General features: G+C 53.3%; 9 protein-coding genes and 1 non-coding gene across 11 annotated transcripts, besides 4 other annotated features; 2 read left to right on the plus strand and 8 right to left on the minus strand.

The window, feature by feature from the left end:
* The first annotated feature begins 67 nt into the window (after positions 1–67).
* Positions 68–112: a tandem repeat.
* An 830-nt stretch (positions 113–942) lies between these two features.
* Positions 943–6,398, minus strand: EKO05_0003707 (DNA-directed RNA polymerase II subunit RPB1; the record flags this gene model as incomplete). Its single annotated transcript, XM_038938587.2, has 4 exons — positions 943–958; positions 1,022–5,922; positions 5,990–6,060; positions 6,113–6,398. 4 exons carry the CDS (start codon positions 6,396–6,398, stop codon positions 943–945), a joined length of 5,274 nt encoding a protein of 1,757 aa, XP_038800570.2.
* A 635-nt stretch (positions 6,399–7,033) lies between these two features.
* On the plus strand, positions 7,034–8,575 carry EKO05_0003708 (chromatin binding protein; the record flags this gene model as incomplete). The annotated part of the gene is made up of 3 exons (XM_038938259.1): positions 7,034–7,103; positions 7,154–7,215; positions 7,265–8,575. The coding sequence occupies 3 exons, from the start codon at positions 7,034–7,036 to the stop codon at positions 8,573–8,575; spliced, it is 1,443 nt and encodes a 480-aa protein (XP_038800569.1).
* Positions 8,201–8,250: a tandem repeat.
* A 329-nt stretch (positions 8,576–8,904) lies between the features above and the next one.
* On the minus strand, positions 8,905–8,992 carry EKO05_5t3. Its single transcript has one exon. It is a non-coding gene; the product is annotated as a tRNA-Tyr (tRNA).
* Positions 8,993–9,346: 354 nt separating this feature from the next.
* On the minus strand, positions 9,347–10,709 carry EKO05_0003709 (uncharacterized protein; the record flags this gene model as incomplete). The annotated part of the gene is made up of 2 exons (XM_038938264.1): positions 9,347–10,597; positions 10,647–10,709. 2 exons carry the CDS (start codon positions 10,707–10,709, stop codon positions 9,347–9,349), a joined length of 1,314 nt encoding a protein of 437 aa, XP_038800568.1.
* A 668-nt stretch (positions 10,710–11,377) lies between these two features.
* On the minus strand, positions 11,378–11,755 carry EKO05_0003710 (uncharacterized protein; the record flags this gene model as incomplete). The annotated part of the gene is made up of 1 exon (XM_038938261.2): positions 11,378–11,755. The coding sequence occupies one exon, from the start codon at positions 11,753–11,755 to the stop codon at positions 11,378–11,380; it is 378 nt and encodes a 125-aa protein (XP_038800567.2).
* Positions 11,756–11,853: 98 nt separating this feature from the next.
* EKO05_0003711 (uncharacterized protein) lies at positions 11,854–13,779 on the minus strand (the record flags this gene model as incomplete). Its single annotated transcript, XM_059636215.1, has 1 exon — positions 11,854–13,779. One exon carries the CDS (start codon positions 13,777–13,779, stop codon positions 11,854–11,856), a length of 1,926 nt encoding a protein of 641 aa, XP_059492198.1.
* Positions 13,780–15,012: 1,233 nt separating this feature from the next.
* EKO05_0003712 (uncharacterized protein) lies at positions 15,013–16,631 on the plus strand (the record flags this gene model as incomplete). Its single annotated transcript, XM_038938316.1, has 6 exons — positions 15,013–15,188; positions 15,243–15,387; positions 15,436–15,501; positions 15,551–15,905; positions 15,954–16,416; positions 16,475–16,631. The coding sequence occupies 6 exons, from the start codon at positions 15,013–15,015 to the stop codon at positions 16,629–16,631; spliced, it is 1,362 nt and encodes a 453-aa protein (XP_038800566.1).
* Positions 16,632–16,923: 292 nt separating this feature from the next.
* Positions 16,924–18,402, minus strand: EKO05_0003713 (uncharacterized protein; the record flags this gene model as incomplete). Its single annotated transcript, XM_038945287.1, has 1 exon — positions 16,924–18,402. One exon carries the CDS (start codon positions 18,400–18,402, stop codon positions 16,924–16,926), a length of 1,479 nt encoding a protein of 492 aa, XP_038800565.1.
* A 527-nt stretch (positions 18,403–18,929) lies between these two features.
* EKO05_0003714 (uncharacterized protein) lies at positions 18,930–19,946 on the minus strand (the record flags this gene model as incomplete). Its single annotated transcript, XM_038938439.2, has 2 exons — positions 18,930–19,049; positions 19,116–19,946. The coding sequence occupies 2 exons, from the start codon at positions 19,944–19,946 to the stop codon at positions 18,930–18,932; spliced, it is 951 nt and encodes a 316-aa protein (XP_038800564.2).
* A 1,210-nt stretch (positions 19,947–21,156) lies between these two features.
* EKO05_0003715 (uncharacterized protein) lies at positions 21,157–23,673 on the minus strand (the record flags this gene model as incomplete). 2 transcript variants are annotated; one of them, XM_059636216.1, is made up of 7 exons in its annotated part: positions 21,157–22,634; positions 22,682–22,817; positions 22,872–22,982; positions 23,041–23,139; positions 23,207–23,299; positions 23,383–23,494; positions 23,564–23,673. In XM_059636216.1, the coding sequence occupies 7 exons, from the start codon at positions 23,671–23,673 to the stop codon at positions 21,157–21,159; spliced, it is 2,139 nt and encodes a 712-aa protein (XP_059492199.1). The 2 variants fall into 2 exon arrangements, with proteins under 2 accessions (XP_059492199.1, XP_059492200.1); XM_059636217.1 differs by having other exon boundaries at positions 21,157–22,982; positions 23,383–23,673.
* Positions 23,323–23,354: a tandem repeat.
* A 108-nt stretch (positions 23,674–23,781) lies between the features above and the next one.
* Positions 23,782–23,831: a tandem repeat.
* Positions 23,832–24,636: the final 805 nt, after the last annotated feature.

Genomic DNA, 24,636 nt, shown 5'->3' on the forward strand with positions numbered 1-24,636 from the left:
CTAGTAGTGCTGTAGTGTCTTTTGCTTTTCCCGCGACGGCGCTTTTTGTGGAACTTTTCCTTTGCGAGGTTGGGAATGAGATGGTGGTGGTGGTTGTGGGTGGGTGGTGTTGCATCTGGTGAAGTGCGGTGTCTCCCCCCTTCTCTATTTGAGGATGTGGATAGATACACCTCACCGCACTCGCACTGTATTACTGCGGCAACAAGCTTACACAGTTGTATGACAATCCAGCACCGTGTAAGAAACCCCACCAAATACTCGAAGTCCAACATGACCAGAACATGTCAATTTCTTGGTATTTATCTATCTCCTCCCTACTCAGAAAGCCTCATACTACCCATGCTTCCTCCCCCAAGCCCTAGATCGATCTAAGCACTCACAAGCCCCAGGCGCAATTTGGCGGGCATCGGATTCTATCCGTCGAGAAAACTGCAAAACGAAGACCACTACTTCAGTGCGGAACCGGCCTTCCTAACGCCTCGCATCGCATGTTATGCCAAAGTAAGCACAAAGCCCCAAATTATGTGTCGTAGGGCATAAGCAAGAAAACAGCCCCAAACTCCCAGCAAATGATGTAGTATGGATGCGGATATTGCAGCTGAAGCAAAAAGGTTTTTGGGTGCTGTCCATCGAATGACAGCTTGTGTTGTACAATTTCTTTGTAGGACGAAAAGTAACGACGAAAGTGGCGTAGATATCGTGGAACAGTATTGATGGGGTCGACGTGGGCCTAGCGAAAGGAACGTCGTGCGCATCGAAGCTGATAGACGGGACCGGCCGTGCGTGGACGACGCAAACTTTTAGTGAGGCAGTCTGGTGGGCTGCTGAATCACCAAAAGTCAGCTATCCGCGAATGCGAATACAACTTTTGTACAAAGCAAGGCAAGAACCTTCGCTTACATGAACAGGTTCACTCTCAGAGCTGACGGAAGTGATAGTCCTTTACTGTTTTGGAGATCTGCCTCAAGTCAGCAGCTGCATGCAGATGGAGATGTCTACAACTATGACTGCTGAAACTTACGATGGCGAGTACGACGGGCTGGTAGGCGACCACTTTGGCGAAGAAGCCGAGTATGGTGCCGCACCCGGTGACGTGGGAGAGAATTTGGGCGACGTGGGCGAGTACGCTGCATTACCAGTGGGACTTGTAGGAGAGTACTGTGGACTAGCTGGGCTATAAGCTGGCGAAGTTGGTGAAGCTGGCGAACGCCTGTCGTTGCTGACACCAAACTGCGGACTTGTCGGACTGTAGGCAGGCGACGTCGGACTATACGCAGGCGACGTCGGGCTATAGTGAGGTGAAGTTGCACCACGGTGTGCCGGCGAAGTAGGGCTGTAGCTTGGTGAGGTAGGCGAGTACGATGGAGAGGTCGGCGAGTAGCTCGGTGAAGTTGGGGAATAGGACGGAGAAGTGGGCGATCCGTAAGCCGGCGACGTTGGGGAGTAGCTCGGCGATGTAGGCGAGTATTGGGGACTGGTAGCGGCATAGCCAGGCGAAGTGGCACCGAAGCGCGGGCTGCTGATGCCTGGCGAAGTTGGCGAGTACCCGGGCGAGGTTGGTGAGTAGCCTGGAGACGTTGGGCTGGCGCCAGGGTAGCCTGGAGACATCGGAGCGTAGCCTGGGCTTCTGCCTGCCGGGTTGAACGGGCTGAAGCCACCGTTTTCGAAGTTGGGCTGGTACTCGGTAAGACCACCAGTATCACCACCCGCAGCAGCAAGTGGAGAGAATGAAGCGTCGTAACCGCCCATGCCCATACCTCCTTCGTATGTTGGGGAACCGAGATCGTACGGTGTAGCCGCACCACTGTCGAGGTAGTTACCAGCAGCTGCAGCACCACCCATAACCTTCGAGTTGTCTTCCACCATGGTCAGAAGCATAGCATTATCCATGACAACGTCGAATTCTCCAGTACCCATGGGCGCCAGCTGACCGAGCATAACGTTCTCGGACACACCACGGCAGTCGTCGAGCTCACCAAAGCCGGCAGCCTCGAGCAAGATTTCAACTGTCTCTTCGAAAGAACAACGCATAAGAGCTCCAGTGTCATTGCGGTTTATGCCGTGACGAGTGATGGCCATGAGCAGACCACGTTGCGTCATGATGTCGACAAGAAGGGCCATGTGTCGATGGTTGACATAAGAACCGTCGAAGGACAAGACCATACCAAGTTCCTTGAGAAGACCCGCACGAGCTGCTTCAATACCGAGCACACCGAGGATCTCGATGAAAGAGTTACAGTACGTCTTGGTAGGATTGACGCCGTCGATGGCGAGAACGTCTGCCAAAGCTGTACCAGTAGTATCGAGGACCCACTCATTGCAACGAGGGTCGTTCTTGGAGAGGATCAACGAGCGATCGTCGTTCTCGGCAACGACCTTCAGCTCTCGAATGAAAGCACGCTCAATACCACGGACACCACGAAGTGTGACATCGTCAAGAAGATGCTTCTCGAGCTTTCGCATCCATCGTTCGTCACGCTCATCTTCGTCTTCCTCATCCTTCTGGAGGTTGCCGTCCCAGATGAATCGTACACGAATGATCTGCTCATCCGCATTCTCATCGCTGAAGATGACAGCCAGGTTGGGCTTGAACTCTTCCTTGATGGTGTTGGCGACTTCTTGAATAGAGATATCCCTGTCCAGCAACTTCTTGCGGTCCAGGACGATACGAAGCAGCCACTTGGACTGCGACGCAATGTTGTCCTCATCCTCGCCAAAGATGTAGTAAGAGTCAACCATGTCCTCATCTTGCTCGATCAAAGTCGACTTGATCTCTGGGTCATAGTACAGTTCCACAGCGTGCGTAAGCGAACGCAGAGTGGTAAGCTCGATACGAGAGCGAAGAAGCTTAGCAGCCTGCTGATCTCCGCTAGCGTCCTGTTGCCTAACAAGCATAGATGGCGTCTTGATATTCGCGGCGATGTTGAGAATTTCCTTGAGACGGGGCACACCAAGCGTGACGTTCTTGGAAGACACACCAGCGAAATGGAAGGTGTTGAGTGTCATCTGCGTGGCAGGTTCGCCAATGGACTGGGCTGCCAGGACACCGACCATCTCACCGGGAGCAACTGCAGCCTTGAGGAAGCGCTCCTCGAGCTCACCAAGAATGTAGTCCAGCGCCTTCTTGTTCAGGCGATACTCGATGACGAGACGCTTGAACGCAAGACGCGATCGTAGATGAGACTTGAACAGATAGGTCGCGCTCTCCTGTGCTTCTCTCGAAATCTCATCATCGCCACGAATGACGACAAGGCGGTCCAGAAGCTCGCGAACCTTGGTGATGGTCTGGATAGGTTCAAGGTTGCTTCGATCTTGTTGCGGCTTGATACCGAAGCGTGCTTGTGCAGACTCAATCATACGTTGAATATTAAGGGGCAGCTGGAATTGCTGGCTGTCGTCGTCTTCAATGAAATCACGAAGGTACTCGCGATCGATCTTGATCTGCTCGAACTCTTCATCGAGGTACTGCTGCACCTCGACGTCACCCTGGATTGCTGACGCCACTTCCAATTGGCTGGCTGGAATAGGAGGCTTCGCTGTGTTGACGACGTCAAGCTTGAAGGTCTTCTCGAACTTCGCTTCTGATGAAGTGATGATATCGAGCTTCTGCTTCTCGATGTGAGCACCATCAAGACCATCCTCACCATACACGAACTCGACAATGTCGCCCATTGAGTTGCGAACAGTACCATCGTACTTGACCATGACATCCTCAAGCGCCTTAACGAGACGACGCTGGATGTAACCAGTCTCAGCGGTCTTGACAGCGGTATCAATAAGACCTTCGCGACCAGCCATGGCGTGGAAGAAGAACTCTGAAGGAGTCAAGCCGCGTAGGTACGAGTTCTCGACGAACCCTCGAGACTCTGGCGAGTAGTCATCCTTGGTGAAATGCGGCAGAGTTCGGTACTTGAATCCGAAAGGAATACGCTGACCTTCGACAGCCTGTTGTCCGACGAGAGACACCATCTGTGAGATATTGACAGTGGAACCCTTGGAACCAGAGATGACTGTGTTGACGACGTTGTTGAAATGCTTCAAACTGCTCTGAGCGGCGGTACCACCACCCTCACGACCTTCGTTGAGGAACTTCTGGACCTTCGACTCGAAAGTACCGCGAATCGTCATACCCGGCAGAGGCTCAAGCCTGTCCTGAGTAGCTGTGAGAATGATGTCTTCGACGTCCTTCTTAGCCTTTGCAACGTGCTCGGCAATCTTCTCAGAAGTAGCCGGGTCAGGAATGGCATCACCCACACCCATACTGAAACCGTGGTGCAACAGCCAGTAGCAAACAATGCGCTGACAAGCGTTGAAAAAGCCCACGGCGTCGAGGGGACTGAGTTCGTTGAAGATGATGTGAATGACACCACCGGCTGTAGCACCAACAACCTTCTTCGTGATTTGTCCGAATATAAGCTGGCCACCCATGATCATCAGACTCTTGTCGGCGATGTCGTTCCATGGCCCAGGCTTGGAATCGTCGTCAAGCTTGACAATGTTAACCTCCTTCGCCATAGCCATGCTCATAATCTGCTTTCCGGTCCAGAGAGAGCGAGGCTTCAGGATCGCAGGCTCCGGAACAATACCGTCCCATTCTGGAACCCACATCATGATGTTCATGACTTGTTCGATAGGCAAGAACTCGTCACGACGGGTCATCTTGTAAGCACCCAACAGTGTGTCCTGGACGATGCCCATCAGGGGCGAGTTCTTCTGAGGCGACACAATCTGCTTGGGAACCATGCAGAGGTTCTGAACCTCAGCTCGAGTCTCATCGCTCTGGGGGACGTGAAGATTCATCTCGTCACCATCGAAATCGGCGTTGTAAGGAGATGTGACAGACAGGTTGAGACGGAAAGTCGAGTATGGCATGACCTTGACGCGGTGACCCATCATAGACTCCTTGTGCAGCGAGGGCTGACGGTTGAAGATGATGACGTCGTCGTCGTTGATGTGGCGCTCGACTTTCCACCCGTACTGCAGTCGCAGATCGTCGAGGTTCTTGTTGTGCTTGAGATCAAGACGTACTCCATCGGCCTTGATCACGTAGTTGGCACCGGGGTGCTGGTTGGGACCGTTGCGTACCAGTCCAGTCAGTTTGCTGATGTTGAACTTGGTGACGACCTCGGGGTAGGTGAGAGTGCGAGCAATCGAACGTGGTACACCGACCTGGTCCAAAGACAGGTTGGGGTCACCTGTGATGACAGTACGTGCGGAGAAGTCGACACGCTTACCCATCAAGTTGCCTCGGAGACGGCCCTCCTTGCCCTTTAGACGACCACGAATCGTCTTGAGTGGGCGGCCGGACTTCTGCATGGCCTGTGGTACACCGTTTGCGTCGTTGTCCATGTATGTTGCCACATGGTACTGAAGCAGAGTATCAAACTCAGTAAGAACGTGCTGCGGTGATCCGTCCTGAATACACTGCAAGACACGGCTGTTGGCGCGGATGATATCGCCCAGCTTGTACGTCAAATCGTCCTCACCGCGCATACCCTGTCCTGTGCCGTCGACGGAAATACTGGGACGAACTGGTGGTGGGGGAACAGGCAGGACGGTCAGAACCATCCACTCCGGACGAGCGTAGTCCTTGTTCAGACCGAGCATCTGGAGCGTCTCGTCGGACAGCAGCTTGAAGATGTTGAGTGACGTCTGCGGGGTAATGACCTCCTTGCGGTCACCCTGGCCGTCATCCTCTTCCTTCTTCTTCTGTTTCCAAGTGCCAGTGAGCTTGAGACCCTCCTTGCGGATGGTGTCAGGTTGCGGGTTGCCACAACCGCCATGAGGACGGCGGGCCTTCTTAGGGTCCTCGTCCGTGGTGTCCTGCTCACAGACTCGCCGTGTCCGGGACATGCGCCAAATCTTGTCAAATCGCCGTTTTGCATCCTTGGTCTTCATAGCTTGATCCCAGTCTGGATGGTTCTAGCAGTGACGGTCAGCACACGAAGTCCAACCGGCTGAAAAGTTCGTCTTCACGAGGAAGACTTACGGTATCAGCGAGAATCAAGCCACAGCTGTGGCACACTGTCTCAAGAATCTTCTTGATCTTGACGACAAAACCTGCATGTGTCAGTAACGTGCTGGCAGATGTTCCAGAGAAGGGAGAACTCACCGACATGGAAGACGGGAGTGGCCAACTCGATGTGGCCAAAATGCCCAGGACAGACCTGGATGTCTTCCTTGCACGTCGCGCACGAGTACATGCGGTCGATAGTGCCGAGCTTGGGATCGTTGAGACCCTGTTCACGGGGCTTCTTGTTGTCCTCGTCCATGGTCTCAGGGTAGATGATGTGCACCACGCTCATAGCCTTGATCTCCTCGGGGGAGAGCAGCCCGAACTGGATCTCCTTGATGGTCCGGAGCGGACATTTCGATACTGCTGGCGCGCCAGGCGGCATGTTGGCGGTATGGAAGGGAGGTTGCGGCAAGGCGTTTCGCTGGAAATCGTTTTATCGATCTAGGCGGCCGGGTGGAGGCGTGTGCGGATGGTCACAGCTGGGTGCTCGTCCGCGTATTAGGGGGGGTGTAAAGGTGCCGTAGTAGCTGGTGCGCCTGCTGGCCGCGCTCGCAGATGGAGCTGGTGCGCCGCGCGCGCTGGAAGTGATGTGGTCGAAGAATAGCGCCCGGGGGCGGAGGCTGCTGGGGCTCGGGGGCTCGCCGGGGTCGCGCCTGCTGCGGAAGGCGTGCGCGCGCGATTGGAGCTCGCCGGTGCAGTCGGGCGTGCTGGCAGAGGTGGAAGACGCGCTCTGGGGGGGCAGACCGGTCGCGGAGAGATGGGGGGATGGTGGTGGGAGTGGGTGGGCGTGCAGTCTCAAAGGGCGCCGTCAAAGAGGCAGAAGCGGCGAACGGCGCCAAGCCAGCCACTAGCGCCGCGGAAATGCTGCTGCTGCCGTCGCAGTCGCAACAACGCGAGCGAGACGAGTCGAGGCAACATCTGCGACGCGTGCTCGGTCCCTCCCCTGCGCGCATGGACAGCAGCCCCGGCTTCGAAGATGCTGCCAACTGAGCACGCCACTCTGCACCCCGCGCCGCCATGAATCTGTCTCTCGTCGACCCCTTCGTCCTCGCGCAGGACTGCCCCGATGTCATCACCGGCCGTCTGCGTGAGTGCGCTGCATCTGCTGCTCGACTGCACATAGCTCACAACATGCAGGCAGCGGCCACTCCACGTCCATCCGCTTCAGCCATCGCGGCGACCTGCTTGCCTCGGGACGTGTATGCACACCCTACTACATGGTCCATGCCCCACACTGATATCCTGTAGCACGATGGCATCGTCGTCATCTTTGACATTGAGACCAACGGCGTCGCCCGCAAACTGCGCGGCCACACGCGCCAGGTCCAGTCTCTGAGCTGGTCCACCAACGACCGCTACCTCCTCAGCGCTGGACAGGACTGGAAATGCGTTCTCTGGGACCTGCAAGATGGCTCCAGAGTGTGCACCGTCCGCTTCGAGGCAGCCATCTTCATCGCCGAGCTGCACCCCAAAAACCACATGACGTTCGTCGCCGCCTTGTTCGAAGACCAGCCTATCATCGTCGACATGACCGAGCAGGTCCCCGTGAAGCACCAGATCCCCTCAGCGCCCCGCCGCTCCCAGGTCGAGCGCGACAATGCAACAGAGAAGCAAGCTGCGCAAGACGCCAAACAGACCACCACGATGACCCTCTTCACACCCTCTGGAAAGCACGTCATTGCAGGGACAAACAAAGGGTGGATAAACATCATCGACACAGAGACACACGAGGTCAAGTACTCGTATAGAGTCACCAATAACATCATCGTATACATTCGCCTTACACCGTCCGGGCGAGACATCGTAGTCAATGCAAGCGACAGGATAGTACGGACGCTGCATCTCCCAGACTTTAGCGACCCCAAACTCGACTTCGATACGCTCCAGCTCGAAGTCGAGCACAGATTCCAAGATCTGGTGCAGAGACTGTCCTGGAACCATGTCTCCTTTAGCCCATCTGGCGAGTACGTCACGGCGTCAACTTGGATGAACCATCACATATACGTCTGGGAACGCGGGCAAGGCAGTCTGGTCAAGATCCTGGAAGGCACAAAGGAAGAACTATCAGTAGTAGAATGGCATCCTGTACGACCGTTCGTCGCAGCAGTCGGTGTCGACTCCGGTCGTGTCTGGCTCTGGTCCATCCTGCAGCCCCAGCGCTGGTCGGCCCTTGCGCCCGATTTCGTCGAAGTCGAAGAGAACGTCGAATACATCGAACGAGAAGACGAATTCGACATTCAACCGCTTGAAGAGTTACACAAGAGGCGACTTGACCAGGAAGATGAAGAAGTCGACGTGCTTACAGTCGACGTCAAAGAACCAGCTGCCGAGTTCGGGACTATGAATGGCGAGTCGGAATTCATGATGCCTGTAATCCTGGATATCGAGAACAGTGATAGTGAGGACGAGGTGGTCGCAATTGGCGCTGGTCAGTTCAGACGCCGCAGCCCTGGTGCTGGACGAGAGTGGATGAATGACGATGAGGTGGCCGTCAGTGGAGACGAACGCAGAGCTAACGGCACAGCAGTGCAGAACGGCACGAAGAGACGACGAGGTTGAACGGCAGAAGTTGAGATACTCATCGCCAAGACAGCCAATATGTTGCAGCTTACATACGGGGAAGACCACATGAAGCGCTGCCTTGCAAGGATATGGAAGGCCTACGAAGATACCCAGCCAGCGAAGATGAGTTTGACAAATCCGTCTTCATACAAGCGAACAGATACCCCAAGATCGATCAGTAAAGTCCACTTCATACATGCCTGCATCATCATCTATGACCCAACACAATTTTCAAACCTCGTGCCCCACATGTCAGCAAAAAACGCAGATACCCTGCTTCACACTCTCCCAATCATGGACAATGCAAGCGCAAAAAACAATGGCTTTCTCCGCTCCCAGAATCGAACTAGGGACCTTTCGATAACAATGAAGCTATTACAGTCGAACGTGATAAACCAACTACACCAAGCGGAGGAATGCAACTCGAAGGTTGCGCTTGTTAATTGATGGTCATGTGATGAAACAAGTAAAATCTATAGCCGAAATGTTTTGGAAATTCGACAGCCTAGAAATGGACATAGGTATGCTTTTCGATGCAAGGCAGATCCAAGGTCTATACGAGATTGGTAGTATGGTGGGGTTAGTGCTGACGGGATTTATGCATGTGGAGGCATTTGTGCACACCTCGCCATATTCCTATGATCTGCACTCGTATAGTGCATGCTCTATTTGATGCACCTGCTCTGCAAACGTTCAACTACAACCCCATTGCTGCTGTTGAAGAGATTCCCGTTCTGTCTATATTGCAGTTGCAGTTTGGAAACAACTCTACTTCAGCGCTGCAGCGATGCGCCCAATAGCCTCACTCACCAGCTCCGCAGGCTGCGTAAACACCAAGCGGAACCAGCCCGGCTGCTCAGCACCCGCGGCATCGCCATCAACTAAGTATACTTTCTTCGCCATCAACCGCTCGCGCACTCTGGCTGTGATGCCTACATCATGATCCTGACTCGTGGAGCCTGCGATGTTGATTTTGAACAAGGTGCCTAGGTTGATCCACACGAAGAAGGCTGCGTTCACGCCGGGAACGTGCTCGATGCCGTGCTTGCGCAGTTCCGTGATGGCATGCGTGTATGCGGCAGACAGGCGCTTCTTGTTCAGTCTGATGTAGCTCTTGACGTATGCCGCGTCGGATAGGATTTGTACGACTGCGTTCTCGACTAGGGAGGATGGCGCAGAAAAGAGTCCGCTCGCTCGACATGCTTGGATGAAAGCGGGGTTTGCGGGTGATACTATGGCGCCGAGACGTAGGCCGTTGGCGCCGAAGTCTTTTGATATTCCCCACAAAACGTGTACGAGTGAGGGGTCGATGATGTCGCTTGGGTCGATGAATAGTACGGACTCGAAAGGCACAGGTGCCGGGCCTGTTTTGTCGACCGTGTTTTTCCAAATGGTGAGGGCGTAAATCTCGTCGCTGATCAGATGAATCTTGTAGGTTTGGCATAGGCGTAGGAGCGCGATGAGGGTGTCTCTTGAGTAGCAGCGACCAAGGGGGTTGTGCGGGTGGCAGAGCATGAGGGCGCGGATTGGAATGCCCTCATCTCTGGATATGAGGAGAGTTTTTTCGTACTCTGAGACGCAGTCGATACCACAAGGATCTACATCGCCGAATGCTACTGGGACGACGTTGACATCGGTTCTCGAGCTAATGTCGTGTAGGAAAGCACGGTAGTACGGTCGTCCGAGCAAAATACCGTCACCGGGATTCGCAAGGCCCCATGAGCAATGCTCGATTGCAGCGGTCACGCCATTTGCGACGAAGATTTGGTCTGGCAGTAGCTTTTTGGCAGGCTCGAAGTGGTGGTTCACAAAACTGGCTATAGCCGCTCGCACATTCTTCGATCCGTATGGTCCACTACCATATGTGAACCCTGCAGCTTGGGGATCCACGAGCTTCTTTGAATTTAGAAAGTCGCGCAGCTCTTCGTGCATGAGCGCATTTTCTGCGAGATCGAGGGAGACATAGCCGTCAGGGTTAGATTCGGGGTGCCATAGGTTGGAGATGATGTCCCAGATTGCCTGTATCGACGTCAGTCATCTATCTGGAGACAGAAGATATTGAGCGTACATAATCCTTATGGTAGTTGACGCTTGATTTGGTTCCACGAGTAGACAACGCAGGAGTGGACATTCTGTTGGTGGAACCTGTCCGTCAATTGGACCACCGGTGGGTTTTCAGTGCGCTTTTAGTGCCATATCGGTGTTGCATGCGGGGTCGTAGGGTGTGTAGCTAGTCGAGACCTTGAATCATAGGGACTGATGCTGCTTTCAAAGCATTGCAATCATGTGCTTGCTGCCCATCTTGATTGATCTTGACGCTTTCCCTGCAAATTACAGTAGCACCTCACAACGTTGACGTCACACCGCGGACGAGGCCAACATAGGCTCGCTGACTGCTGACCAATCAGAGGGTGATTCGGTATAGACAAATAGGACAGTGACCGTAATGCGCAAATGGGATCTGTGTTGTACTATTCATTTTGTGCTGATATTGTAGTGTGCAAAGCCAGAGTTCAAGCTTACACGCGTGCCCGCCAGTGTGGAAGTGGAAAATACGCTAGTCAAAGCTTTATCTTGTCTGTCATTCCTCGCCATCATGAGCACTGGTACCTGCACACATCGGGATTTGGTTTTTTGAGGAGTCACCAACTTTTATGTTCCATTGATATCTATTGAGAAGCCCGCTTCGCCGATACATCCAGATCATGACTTCGTAAAGAGGGTACTGTCTATCCTCAATCGAGCCGGTTTTCCACCGCACAGGTCAGTACGAGAACGCCGCGCTTTCGTCAAAAGGTCCTAGTAATTGAACACCATGAGGGATGGGTTCAGGACGATAGGAAAGAGTATGTGCATACCCACGGTGACAGCCATCGGGACAGTACTCGTTACGCCCTTGATGTCCCACCCATGAGGAGCGAAGCAACCAAGGTAGATCATGCCACCCACGAGTACGAACATCGAACCGTACATCCACTTGAAGCGTTGGAAGATCTTCGGGATCTCTGCAAAGAAGTTTGAGTCGTCTTTCTCCTTAGCGGTGGCGCCCCAGTTCATGTCGATGCTGAACATATGGGCGCAGATGGCGCGCAGAATGTGGAAGGAAACACCACCGAAGAAAACCATGAAAAACGGCATCCACTTGAAGTTCTCCGAAAGCGAGGCCAATAGGCCCATCTCTCCAAGGCGGTAACGCATAACAGCAAGACAAACGTTCGAGAAAAGGTTGAAAACGACGAGAAGGGCGACGAAGACTGTGACGATGTCAGTGTGGATCAGACGGAGTTTTGCAGGCTGCACTTACCTTGCCATGAATCGACGTAGAATTTGTCAAGTTCGCCATTGAACCATCCAACCAAAAAGTAGTTGAGGGCTCCGAGAGGCACAGCAGATGCAAGAGCATAGTAAGATGAGACATAGCCGATGATGGTCAGTTTGCTCGACAGCTGAAGATCGGCGCCAAGAAACGTGCGGAAGAGAGGGGTGAATGGCCCCTTCCAAAGCCAGGTGCACATAGGATTAAAGACCAGCTCGTTACATCCGTAGGCGTACTTCTCCCAGCGATCGAGCTCATCAAAAATAGACAGGGAAACGCCTTCTTTGAACCCGTCGCCGTGGTAACTGGCAAGACGAACGATGTTCCCTTTAATCTGCAGGCGAAGGGCAATGTCGAAGTCCTCCGAGACATGATTTTCAGACCAGTAGCAGACATAACCGTCTTCTTCTGGTGGATTGGCAACATCCTGCACGGCTTCCCAACGAAGGAAGGCGTTGTGGCCAACGAAAGGGGCCATCTCGCCACTACCTACAGCGAAACGGATGGCAGTGTAGACAAGGTTGGTAAAGTAAGTGATACCGTTCTCGAAGAAGTCTCGTGAAACTTGCATGACACCCGTGCTGTGCTGGATAATCGCGACCTCCGGAGAAAGGAACATCTCTGCTGCACCATACATCAGGCAGTCCTTTGGAACAATGGTGTCGGAGTCGACGATTAAGATTATCTCTCCCATACGGATGTTACCACCAGCCCTGGCATGGGGGTTTTCTTCAAGGGCCTGTTCCAACGCATCGTTGTACAAATTCAGCTCTTGGTCTTCTGTCAGAGTATCGAGACCATCTCTGTACAAGTTGTCGATGGACCTCTGCAAGACCTCTTCAACACTATTGGAGATGTTGAGAGCGAAGTTCATATTCGACGCCTTCTTGAACTTTCCACGACGAACAAACCCCTCAAAGTTGTGATCAGGACGACACACCCAACCGATGTTATTGTTAAGATAAAACTCCTTGAAGAGCTCGTTATCCTCTTCAGATCGGATGGACATGCCGTCATCATTCATGAAGATGCGAGCTGTGCCGCCGCGCGACTCGTAGTGGGAGATCGCCGCTTGCAAAGAAGATACCGTCGGCTTGATGACACCCTCGAGCGATTCAGTGTAGATGGGCATTTGGATGGTGATGGGCGGTGGCGCAAACCCAAGAGCTCGGGCCTGAGCTAGATTCGGCTTGATCGCAGAGTAGAACCGACTGTTGATTTTGATCGAACCGATGGGCCCTATCAACTGGAAGCAACTATTGAATATGACAATAACGAAGAAGAGACCCAGACATAAGAACACAGGCTCAGATAGAATGAGAGCCAGACGAGGGTAGTACTTGTCGGTCATGATCTGGATCTCGAGAGCGCGATTGCCGAATCCAACGACGAGGATCCAAATGAGGAGAACACCAAGGCCGACGAAAATTGGACTTGTGAAGATCAGTGGACGAGCGAGCGATTGTTTTGGGCCGAAGTCTTCCACGTCAATATCGCCATCCACTTCGTCAACATGGATTGAGGCCTCTTTCTCTTTGTCCGTTGACAACTTGGCTGTCGAGCCTGCGTATGCTGAAGATGTTTGCGATTGCATTCCACCCTCGAATTCGCCAAAAGGGCTCTTTGTCGAACCCCATACGAGTCCAAGGATCCTGGACTCAATAATCATGGACTGTGAGAGGATCGCACTGAGGTCATCGTGCCAGATCAACAACAGACGTTCTTGACGCACAAGAGCCGCATACTGAAACTTCTTGATCGAGGTCGAATGGGAAATCCCAGCTAAAGACTCATAGATCTGTATTTGTGAACCGTTGCTGAACATTAGCTGAGATTCATGCTCCTCTAGAACGTTGAAGACGGCATCGGTGCCATCAGTGGACATGGTCAAAGCCACACCAGGGTTGATTCTTCTAGTCGCAGCAAGGAGTCCATGATCTATTTCTCGGGGCTCAGTCACGTAATCGTTGTTCGATTTCCTGATCAGGACACCTGATATCGCAAGTGGATGCGGGATACCGGAATCTATCCAACGCATCGAACATGCTTTGGCATGAAGATGCTTGATAATCTGCGAAGACTTCAGCTGCGACTCAAACTTCGTAAGGCCTCTTTGATGAAGCTGTTGACATGCAGGATGACTAAGTTCTTACAGCACGATATCTTGTCTCCTCATCGACTCTCATCGTACTGGGCCGGCTGCGTGTACTCCCGCTACTACCAGGGGTACTTGTTCCATCTCGAGAATCTGTTCCACTCCTTCTGGAGGAGTATAGTCGGCTTTCAGTTCCATCGGAGAAAGCAGATTGTTCGTACACTGAGCGGACTGTACTGGGCGCGGTCGAGTTGTTCTCAGAAGATGACCTAAACTTCCGGGATGATGCATATTCAAGTGTTGACAGCTCAGAAGGCAGAAGTGTGCCGCAGAAGTTCGATTCGGAAGACATCGTAGATCGAGTTCCTAGAGTTTCTCGGAGGTGTTAGAATATTGAAAGAAAGCGGTTATTAGTCGGTACCAAGGAACGATTGGCAAAATTGACAAACGAGAGTGGTGCGCACAATACTGGAAAAAAGAATGCGTGATAGGTAAGCGTCCTCGGGAAATTTGGAAGAATTGTCGAAGTAACATTTTTTCTGGGTATTATCAACACTAAAGACCTTGTGGTCCAACATACCTTTTTTGATAGAATTGAACGAAGCAAAAAGCCAATAAAACTTCCTGTAGGGGTTATACACTCCCACCGTCTGTTCTTTCCTCGAACGTGTTGGTCTCAGCAACTCCACCTTGCTGATGGTGCTTCTCAGCCGGGAATCAGCCGCATCTAATAAGCAGGGACTGGACAATTATTTCACAATCTGCAATAATTCTGTTCCGCAAGAGCAGTTTCTCTGATTGGTCGAACACATTAACATGGTCTGGAATGATGGCCTAGCGGGAACCAGTACCGTTGTTTTGTAGGTTTGCGCCTGCCTCAAAAGCCCTGTGGGGCAGATTATTCGTGAACCAAACAACGCATCTCTATACACCATTCTTTCCCATCATCGCTGACCCGAGCTTGTGTCAGACTTTTGCTCAGGTACTCTGTAGATGAGCTGTCAATGCTCCTCGACCAGCAACATGGGTTTTACAGATGTCAAGTTCAAGTTTCCCTTGACCGAAGCGACAGCCACTGCGACAGCAGCACGAGAGATGAGCTACCTTCAAGCCCAGTCGTTCTCTTCAATGGATATCCACATGTCAGGCAAAACTTGCAAGTCGCCACACAGTTTCAGGAGCTACAAGCTCAGGGGAGAGTATGCAGCTCACACGTGCGATCAAACACTAGGATCGATGCTGACTTATTACAGATATGAAAAACCATGGCTGAAAGACAAGCGCTTTAAAAAAGGCAGGATTAATGATGTTATTGTAATTACGTTTTTTGCGCTTGGCTGTATTGTCTGCGCTTACATACTCTATGACGGATATGTGATGGCAACCCCTCCAGGCGAGGTGAACAGTTCTGCTCAGCATCCTCGAGAATTCACTAACATCTGACAGTACTGTCTTGTGATGGACGATGACTTCAAATCCATCGACTCAAACAACTGGGGCTACGAGATTCAGGTACAGACAAATTCTCTCAGCTTCGAATAAAGTACTGACACGGTAGCAGATTGGAGGATTTGGAAACGGAGAGTTTGGCTGGGCTACAGACGATCCGCAGAACTCTTTCACAGATGCTGAAGGTCTGCACATCGTACCCACGTTGACCACCAAGTCCACAAGTATTACCGAGACACAGCTCCTTGATGGGCACACACTAAATCTTACGGCTGCTGGTGGCGGTGGCAGCTGTACATCTCCTGACGTGGAGATGTGCTCAATCACGTCCAACGATACACTCGGCTATGTTCTCCCACCAGTAAGATCCGCACGTATCACTACCAAAGGGAGGAAGGCCATTAAATATGGGCGTGTCGAAGTAGTTGCTAAAATGCCCAAGGGAGATTGGTTGTGGCCCGCCATCTGTAAGTTTCCTGCCTTACCACCATTGCTTATCTTCTGACTTTCCGCAGGGATGATGCCGGAAGATTCAGTTTACGGCGCCTGGCCTGCATCTGGCGAGATTGATATCGCAGAATCACGTGGAAATGACTATAAATATCCTCGCGGTCGCGATTCTGTTGTGTCGACCCTTCACTGGGGACCTGACTACCAGCACGATGGCTACATGACTACATATGGGACCAAGTTTTTGAAACGCACCGACTACTCCGATAGATTTTTCACTTACGGTCTGGAATGGAACAAGGATTATATCTTCACGTACGTCGGCAACAGACTGAAACAGGTATTCTATCTTGACTTCAAAGAGAAGGAGCCCTTCTGGCAAAAGGGCAATTTCCAAGGAATGACCACCGGCAACGGTACACTGATCACTAATCCCTGGCTCAAGGCCGGCAATGCTATTGCGCCCTTCGACCAGAAGTTCTACTTAATTCTCAATGTCGCGGTTGGTGCCCAGAACGGATGGTTCTAGTAAGTGTTTTCACTGTATTTGCCACTCACTGCAGGACTGAACACTGACATCTCGTAGTGATGGAAAGTATAACAAGCCTTGGGTTGATGGCAGTACGTCTGCCGCAAGGGACTTCTGGAAGGCGAAGGATCAATGGTTGCCGACGTGGGGAGAGGGTAACGATCGTGGCATGACAGTCAAGTCTGTGAAGATGTGGCAGCAGGGCAAGTGCTGAGAGATGTATTCCTGGGAGCCCATACTTCGCCGCTTCATTATTGTTTTCCTTTTCGGTCATGACCGGACACATTAACATCAAAGCACGTGCATTTCTTCGCATGATAGACGGTTATTCTGCGGATAAGGCGCAACGAAGCACCCAACTGGGACTATACTATTAAGTCTTTCTTAAGAAAAGCATCCTTAGTGCCATAAGGGCATGTTGTAACATCATCTGTGTCCTGCCGGCTTCACTGCAAAGCTCTCACCACAACTCAATTCTCACTTGTCCCCCCCCCCCCGAATCGTTCTCAAATCTTCACAAGAACCTTCCAGCCTGTTTTTGTTACTCTTGCTACAATCGAAGCAGCACAACCCAGCAGCATCAGTCCCGCAGTGCACATCTGTAACAGCAGATACGATTTACCACTGCCACCAAACAACTTTTCACCTGCCTTGATCAGCTCTCCGCCTACTGGTGCACCCACCAAGCTCGCAACACCTGCAACACCAAAGACAACACCAAGAATGCTCTCCGCTTCTTCTTCTCCGCCACACAGGCTGATGGCTCCAGCCTGTACCAACGACACAGCTCCCCCCGCGCAAAACCCATAAGCACCTGCCCAGACGAACATACTTGCACTCGCGCTCACCAGAGGCCAGCACAGCAAAGTCGTGCTCGTCAACAACAGAACTACGATGTAAGTGTTTACGGTTCCGAGCACAGTGTCGGAAAGTAAAGCCGGAACTATGCGTCCACAAGTACCCGCAGCATTGAGTATCATGAAAACGGCAAAGGACTGTGGAGGTTCCAAGTGCAGGGCATCGACGGCGAAGGTGCAGATGTAGAAGTACGGTATCCAAAGGCCAGCGAAGACGAAGAAGACGGCTACGATGCGAAGCGCAAAGCTCCACTCCTTCAGCACTCGCATCGTCAACCAGATCTTTTTCCCGCACTGCCCTCTCTGACGGGATGGTGTGTCGATGACTGCTTCTCTCTCACTGGGTCTCCACCTCAACAACACCTGCACGACGACCGCATTCGCACCCACAACACCACCCAGGACACACAGTGTGCAGCCAAGTCCCACATGATGCATAGCCCACCGAGCAAGCGCAGCGAACGCCATCCCTCCGGTCGCAGCACCGCATCCCGCGACGCTCAGCGCCGTCATCTTCCACCTGCTGGCCCCCAGCTCTTTCGCCAGCCGCGCCACCCCCGGGCCAAACGTCACGCCATGTCCCATGCCGACCAGCACGCCTTGAAACAGCAGCGTTACGCTGGGCGTGCGACTCCACCCTGCGATTGCCAGACCAGTCGTCTGACACGCGGCCCCGAAGAGCAAGAGGTGCTCGTGTGATGTGTAGCGCTGGAGGTGAGTGGAGAGAGGCGCAAGCGTGTACGTGAGGAAGATAGATGTGCTTCCGACCCAAGATATTGCAGATGGGGGTTTGTGGAGGTGAGTGGTGTAAGGCGCGGAGAGGGTGACGGAGGATTGTATGAGGCCGAAGGAGTTGAAGACGATGAGGTGGGTGGCGACCATGTGGAGATAGAACGGCCTGTTACCCTTACTGCCTCTGCGTGGCTCTTGCGCTGGGGTACCGATGGTGTTGCGTCGGTCTTCTGTTCTTAGAGGGCACTGTACAGGTACGAGGCCAGAGTCGTTCCGCACAGGATCCGCATCGCTCAATATACCAGGCCGGTCATTGGCATTCCAAAATGGTAGCTCGCGAGAAAGAGTCGCGATGGAGTTGAATTGTTTACTGGAAGCGAACGGATTGGGCTTCATGCCTACACAAGTGGAAAGGACTCTTCTCTGTATTGTCAAAGCCCTGATGGACATCCATTGTTCTTATACTATAGGAGACGCTGCCTGCTGTCGAGCTTTAGGTGCCAGGTCCGCACGGCTTCCAGTTCTCGCGAGAGTCATAGGTCGACGTACCAAAACATGGAGCTGTCGCCTAACTCAATATCCATGTTCAAGGGCTCAACAACCGGGAAACTTTTTCACTAGATATAAATCTCCTCGAGCGATTTTGTGGGCTAAAACGTACTCTCAAAGTCTGGAGAGACTCATGACTGCCCAACCAAGCTATGTCAGTTGACGCCTGCCACTAGTCAACAAGGTGCCTGTCACCATAAACTCAAGACTCGCCGTGTTTCTGAAAGCCTGCGTCAGAAGCACATCAAACCCAAGAATTTTTGAGGTTTTCAGAGTAGAGTTGGGAGGGCGTGACGTATCTCTGTACCAAACATCTCAGTGCTGCAGCCTAAGCTCATCCACCTTCCACTCTCCACCTCATCAATCTGCACACCTTACTCCCAAAGGTCAGCCCACTCCTTCCTCAACATCTTCATGTTCTCCTCCACCATCTCCGCCTGCATCATAGCTTCGTGACTCTTATTCATCGCGGCGTTGACGCGGCTAAAATCAACCTGCAGACACGTCAGTACTTGGACAGCTGTATAGTAACCGACGGGTGAGAAAAGTCATGTACGCACAGGCGGAGCGTAATACGCACTAGTGCTCCACTGCATACTCCTGATCGTTGCACTGCTCTGCTCCATCTGCTGCTGCGTTTTGTAGATGCGCATCTGCCGTTGGAACTGCTGGTGCTGCAACTTCATCTGCTCGAGCTTGAGATTGTACTCCTGCATCTTGGCCTCTCGGGTGAGCAGTCGCTGCTTGTAAGTGTCGAGATTGTACGAGGCGCAGGCGTCTTTGAAGTACTGCAGGAGCCGTGGGGAGTACAGGTCGCAGATGAAACCGGTGGGGGACATACTCGGCTTCATCTCTTTGAGCACGATTGGTGGTGCGTCCGATTCGAGAAGCGGCAGCGCGTGCTTTGTGTAGCACTCCTGACATGCTGCGAAGTTCGGTATGCTCTGCGGGAATGTGTATGATGGAGTGCCATGCGGAGCATGTTGGGCCTTCGCGCAGATCGGGATTGGAGCCCATTTCTTGACATACTTGGCCAAAGACCGCATGTCCCGGGTGCGAGTCTCTAGCGTTTCTAAGGCTGTCTCAATGATCTGGTTTATGTACTCTTCTCCTCGAGTGCCAATATCGCGTGCAGTGAGAAGGTCACAGGTGGCTGGCAGCTTTTGACCATTGGCTACAGGCTGGAATATGCGGTTCAGGCAGGGAAAGATATGGTAGAGACGCGCTACACAGTCTGAGCAGACAGTCAGGTCCTCGATGAGCGATCCATTGGCTGGGTCAGAGAGGCAGTACCACGTGCGTGTCTCAGTGGGCTTGCCTTGTTTTTGCACTTCGACCGAGGCGTCCTGGAGGTTGAGATTTGGGCACACCCCCTCTTGATCGCGAGACATTGAAGCTGTTGAACCTAGCAAAGTGAGATCTGGCGATCTCTGGCAGCACAACCATAGGTATGCAACGCGGTTCCAGCGGTCAGAGAGGTCGCATCTTGTGGCCACGTTCGTTGGCTTGGAAGGAGCTTTGGTGATGCATTTTGCGTATGGTGTGTCTCGAAATGAGGTGTTGTAACAGGTTGAGCAGATATCCACATTCTGAAATGGTTGCGGTGTAGTGATACGAAACCAATCGGTCTCTCCTATTGTGAAGTTGGAACGGGGGCACAGCGCAAACGTGGGAAAATGCTTCTCCTGCTGATCGACAGAAGATGAAGGCCGGGGTGGTAAGGGTGGCTTGACAAGAGGCATTGTGAATTACTAGTATTTGGGAGGATGAGTGAAGGTTGTCCAAAGGTTGTCCAAAGGTTGTCCAAAGGTAGTCCAAAGGTACAAATAAGCCTTTCCCTCTTCCATCCAGATTGGGTCGCGTGGGGTTGTTTGGCACGCTGCTCGCCTACCCCTGCAAAGCTGACCAGACCGAAATGATTCCAATACGAAGACCGGTGAGATCTTCACGCCACGAAGCGGGAAAGGGCAGGACACGAAAATGCCACGATGCCACTACGGATGTGCAACACTGCCAGATCGTAAATCGCTGTGTGCTGCCATATCTGATTGGGCATCCGGATTTGTCTCATGGAGTTGTCACTTTCTTTAATGGACATCCCACTTTCAGCATCTGATGTCAAGGCGGAAGGGATTAGCCCGAGTGTGCACAGCTGCAGGGGTAATTTCCTCCTGTCAGGCGGGATCTGCCGAGCAGATGTAGCTGCGCTACCGCTGGCCACGATTCTGCCTACTCTCTCTGGCTCCGCGACTCATGAAATAAAGATAACCAGAGGTGTTGTCCGCTTCATTGCGTTGCCAACTCTGTGTGTACCCTAAGACTGACAATCAACAACTGAAGTGGAGACCATAGGCGGTGGATTGAGTCAGTCGCATAGAGTTTGTAGGCAGAGTGGGCCACAAGGTGATAAGCTTGAAATACGATAAGTATGAATATGTACAGCGAACTGAACATGGAATCTCGGCCCAAATAAGCTTCATGGATGGCCGTGAGATGATAGCAGATTGAATCGAAAGGAGTGTTAGGGTATAGAGCGGAAAGAAGAGCAGAAAGCCCAGCCAAACAGTGCGCGGGAGTACAGCGTAACAAGTCATTGAGTCGTTATGCGTTGATGATGAGGTTGCGTTGGCTGCTGTCCTCAGGGCTGTTGCCGAAAACAAACCGGTAGAGGTCGCGCAGCCACTTGAACTGCTCACTGCGTGCCATCCATTGTACTGACCGAGCAATTTCCACTGCAGAGAGTCTTCGGGGTGGCTCTGTATGCGCAGTCCGCAGTGTAGGGTCTGCGAGAACAAGCTTCCTGTAACTCTCGAAAAGCTGGCTTTGCCATGGTAGTGTACCGAAACTGTTCGAGGACAAAGCACGAACGAAATCAGGTAGCGGTATTTGGCGACTGTAGCCGGCGTTCATCGCAGCTTTGACAATCAAAGCTTTCAGTCGAACGAGATTCGGGTCTGTCCGTCCTGCAGTCGCGGTCGACGAGCTGTGTATAGAGGCATCAGAGTATGTGGAAAGGTTCGAGGATGCAGAAGACCAGCGATCGTGTGTCCGTGTTAGACCCGCTTCTGGGCCAAGAACAAGGATGTTCGGCACGTTGTTTTCTTCAGCAGGTGAGAACTCCTCGCGATCGTCGAAGATGGTCGTCGGTGTGTCTGGTACTGCAGGTGTCTGCAGTCGGGAGGAGATGGCGGAGTGGTACGATTCATTGACGCTTGACGAGCGTCCAGACCTTTCGGAGTAAGATCGTTGCGAACGTGTCACAGAGCCGGAACTTGAGCCTAGGTTGAATTCATGTTGGGTCGGACGTGGGGTGCCGCGGTCAGGCCGCACCTGCGTCCAGCCTTCACGGAAAAGATCGCACAACTCCCAACAAGCCTGAATACCAGAGCCTAGAAGCTCCTCATCTGCAGCCTTGCCATCACGACTATTCTGACGGAGGCTGAAGAGCGTCTCTGCCAACGACCAGCAAGCATGGAGTAAAGAGTCCGTCTCCTCTGGCAGAGATGTTCGTTGCTTCATCAGCCGGTGACACAACGTCAGGTAGAAGTCGAGCGTGCGTTCTCGGAACGCTTCGGGCAATGCGCGGTCGTGGGCGTTGTAGAGGTGATTGTTCAGCTCGAAGCTGACCCGTAATACAGAATCGGCGGCATCCTCCCCTCGCTGTCGCACGTCGAACAAAGCCTGGCAAAAGTCTCGACAGAGCTCCAGTGTTGGCATGACTTGGGTCGAGGGGTTCTCGTCCCGGCTCTCGTACAGTTTCTGGCACAGACGCCAACACGTCCGCCAGGCATACTCGTGTTCGTCGGCACTTCCGCCAGAGTAGTTGAACATGCGCTGGCGGTGGTGCTGGCTAAGCTTTGCAAGCGAGTTGCACAGGGTCCAACACTCATTCAAGGCACTTTTGAGCGCAGTGACTTCCTTGTCAGATTCGTTGATACCGTGCAACGCCTGGCCCATAGTCTGGGTCCCGGTAGATGCGGGCTCGTTTCCTTGCGATTGCGAGGATTCGTCGTCGTCCTGGTCGATGATCGAGCTCGCAGAAGAGAGTGTGTGATTATGGTCGTCGTACTCGGCTATATCTGTAGAAGTCAGTACCGCATGTTGTGCCTTCTCAGCGACCACTTGCCAGCAAGGTTAACGCTCCTCCGAGCACTTCGCCGTTTCAAGTCATCCTCATAATCGTAACGCGTCTGCGCTTGAGGTGTGCTGCGGTCTAGAGCGCTGCGGGGCACAGACGTATCGATGGGTGTTGTGTAGTTATGCTGTAGGTGTTCAGCCATGACGGCCTCAGCCAGAGCGAGATGAGCAAGACGCACCTTGTCGTCAGCTTCGAAGACCATGTTGGCCTCGGGTGTAGAAGGCGATACGACGGCCGTGTTCTCAGAGGTGTTTGCGCTCGAAGATGCCGCTGACACGCTTTGGCGGGCCTGCATGAGGAGTCAGCGAGCGCCTAGGTGGTGCAACCATGGTGAAGAGGCTACGTACAAATTGCTTGAAGTCGGCCGGTACATGAATGACAGAAGGAGGGGCCTCGTCCGAATCTGAGCGTTTGCGTGCAGGCAGGGAGGTGTCAAGCTTGAAAGGCTGAGTCACTGTTAGAGTGGTTCCTGCATGCAGGCGGCGCTGCAGGTCGCCGCTGTGGTCGCCGTACCTTGGACTGACTGCTCTGACTCGCCGGACTCACGATGTCTTCGGTGGCTGGCGACCTGAAGTCGTTCATGTCGTCCTGTGCATCGTCCTCGATCTGTGTGTCGAGTTAGCCCCGTCTGCTCATGCTCACGCTCACGCTCATGCTCATGGATGGCAGGAAATGTGAGTGCTATGTACCTCGGTGTGGTCGGTGGCGCTCGTGCCATTGCTGTCGACGGGCGAGGGGTCGACGGTCGCAGGATACGGACTTGGAGGAGGGACAAGGTGGTCTGAGTGGGTGCCCGAAGACCTTTGAGAATGCATCAGTACGTGATGTGCTGCTGTGCTGTAGAGCAGAGTGGGTACGGGCAGCTCGAACCTATTTGAGAAGACGCTGTTGAAGTTGGCTGGCGAGCTTGGAGAGTCTGTGTAGGGGCTGAAGGCAGAATTGAGGCCCGGACCCGTTGGAGAAGGCATCAGCATCGCCATGCCTCAGGGCTGCCTCAATCGCGCCAGACGTGCGCGGCACTGGCGAGCTGTGCAAGCTCGAGGGGCTCCCCGCGCACTGCCCGCTCTTCGTCTGTCTGGCACCACGACGTGCGAGGTGCGAGGTGCAGGGTGTGAGGTGCGAGGTGCAGGGTGCGAGGCTGTGTGTCGACACCGTCTTGTGCCTTACCGCGGTGGACTGCACAGGTCGACCGACGAATGGGGAGGGGATGCGCGCCGCAAAGAGCGTGGATGGCGGCGACGGGTGGGTGAGCGTTGGAGGCGCTGGGTATATGAGACGAGGCTGCAGACTAGGCAGACCAGCTGCTAGGTGGAGGTATGCGGCGCGTCTGTTAGAGTCTCAGAGGGAGCACGACTAGCTACCAGCCGCTGTGCCTTCAGGCGATGAGTTGGACTTGGGGCAGGCCGGCCATGCACCCACGCATCCACGCATCTTACAGCTGTCTGCTCCACAGAGCGAGCCGGCACCCCGGCCTGTCTACGCTTTGCTCGTTGGCTGGCATGGCAGCGACAGGTGGAGCTCGGCGCTTAACAGCTTCGACCCCCTCCCCGGCCACACCAGAACACACACGCTAGATGCGGGATCGCTCCTCGTCACATCCAGCTGCACGGCGCTGGTTCGAACGGCGAGAGACGACAGCCCTCGTTGCTGGTACCAGGGTTTCCACGTTCTGCTCTTGACTTCCATCGCGGAGCTAGCTACCGCCGTTGATTCGTTTGGCACCAAGCCAGCCGTCAGCCATCAGCCTTTGCGCCATGGCCTCGTCTCTCTCTCGTGCTTATCCCATCCATTCAGCGCCCGTCTGCCGTTCGCTGTGAACGGTGCACTGTCTTTGCTGGGGCCAAGCTCAACCAGTCCGTGACATGCCTGTAGATCCCAAGGCGCGCTAACACCCTGCTATCCGTAGAGGGAGGACCCAATGAGCGGCACCAACAGCCATGTGC

Source organism: Ascochyta rabiei, chromosome 5 (genome assembly GCF_004011695.2).
Source record: "Ascochyta rabiei chromosome 5, complete sequence".
Taxonomy (NCBI): domain Eukaryota; kingdom Fungi; phylum Ascomycota; class Dothideomycetes; order Pleosporales; family Didymellaceae; genus Ascochyta; species Ascochyta rabiei.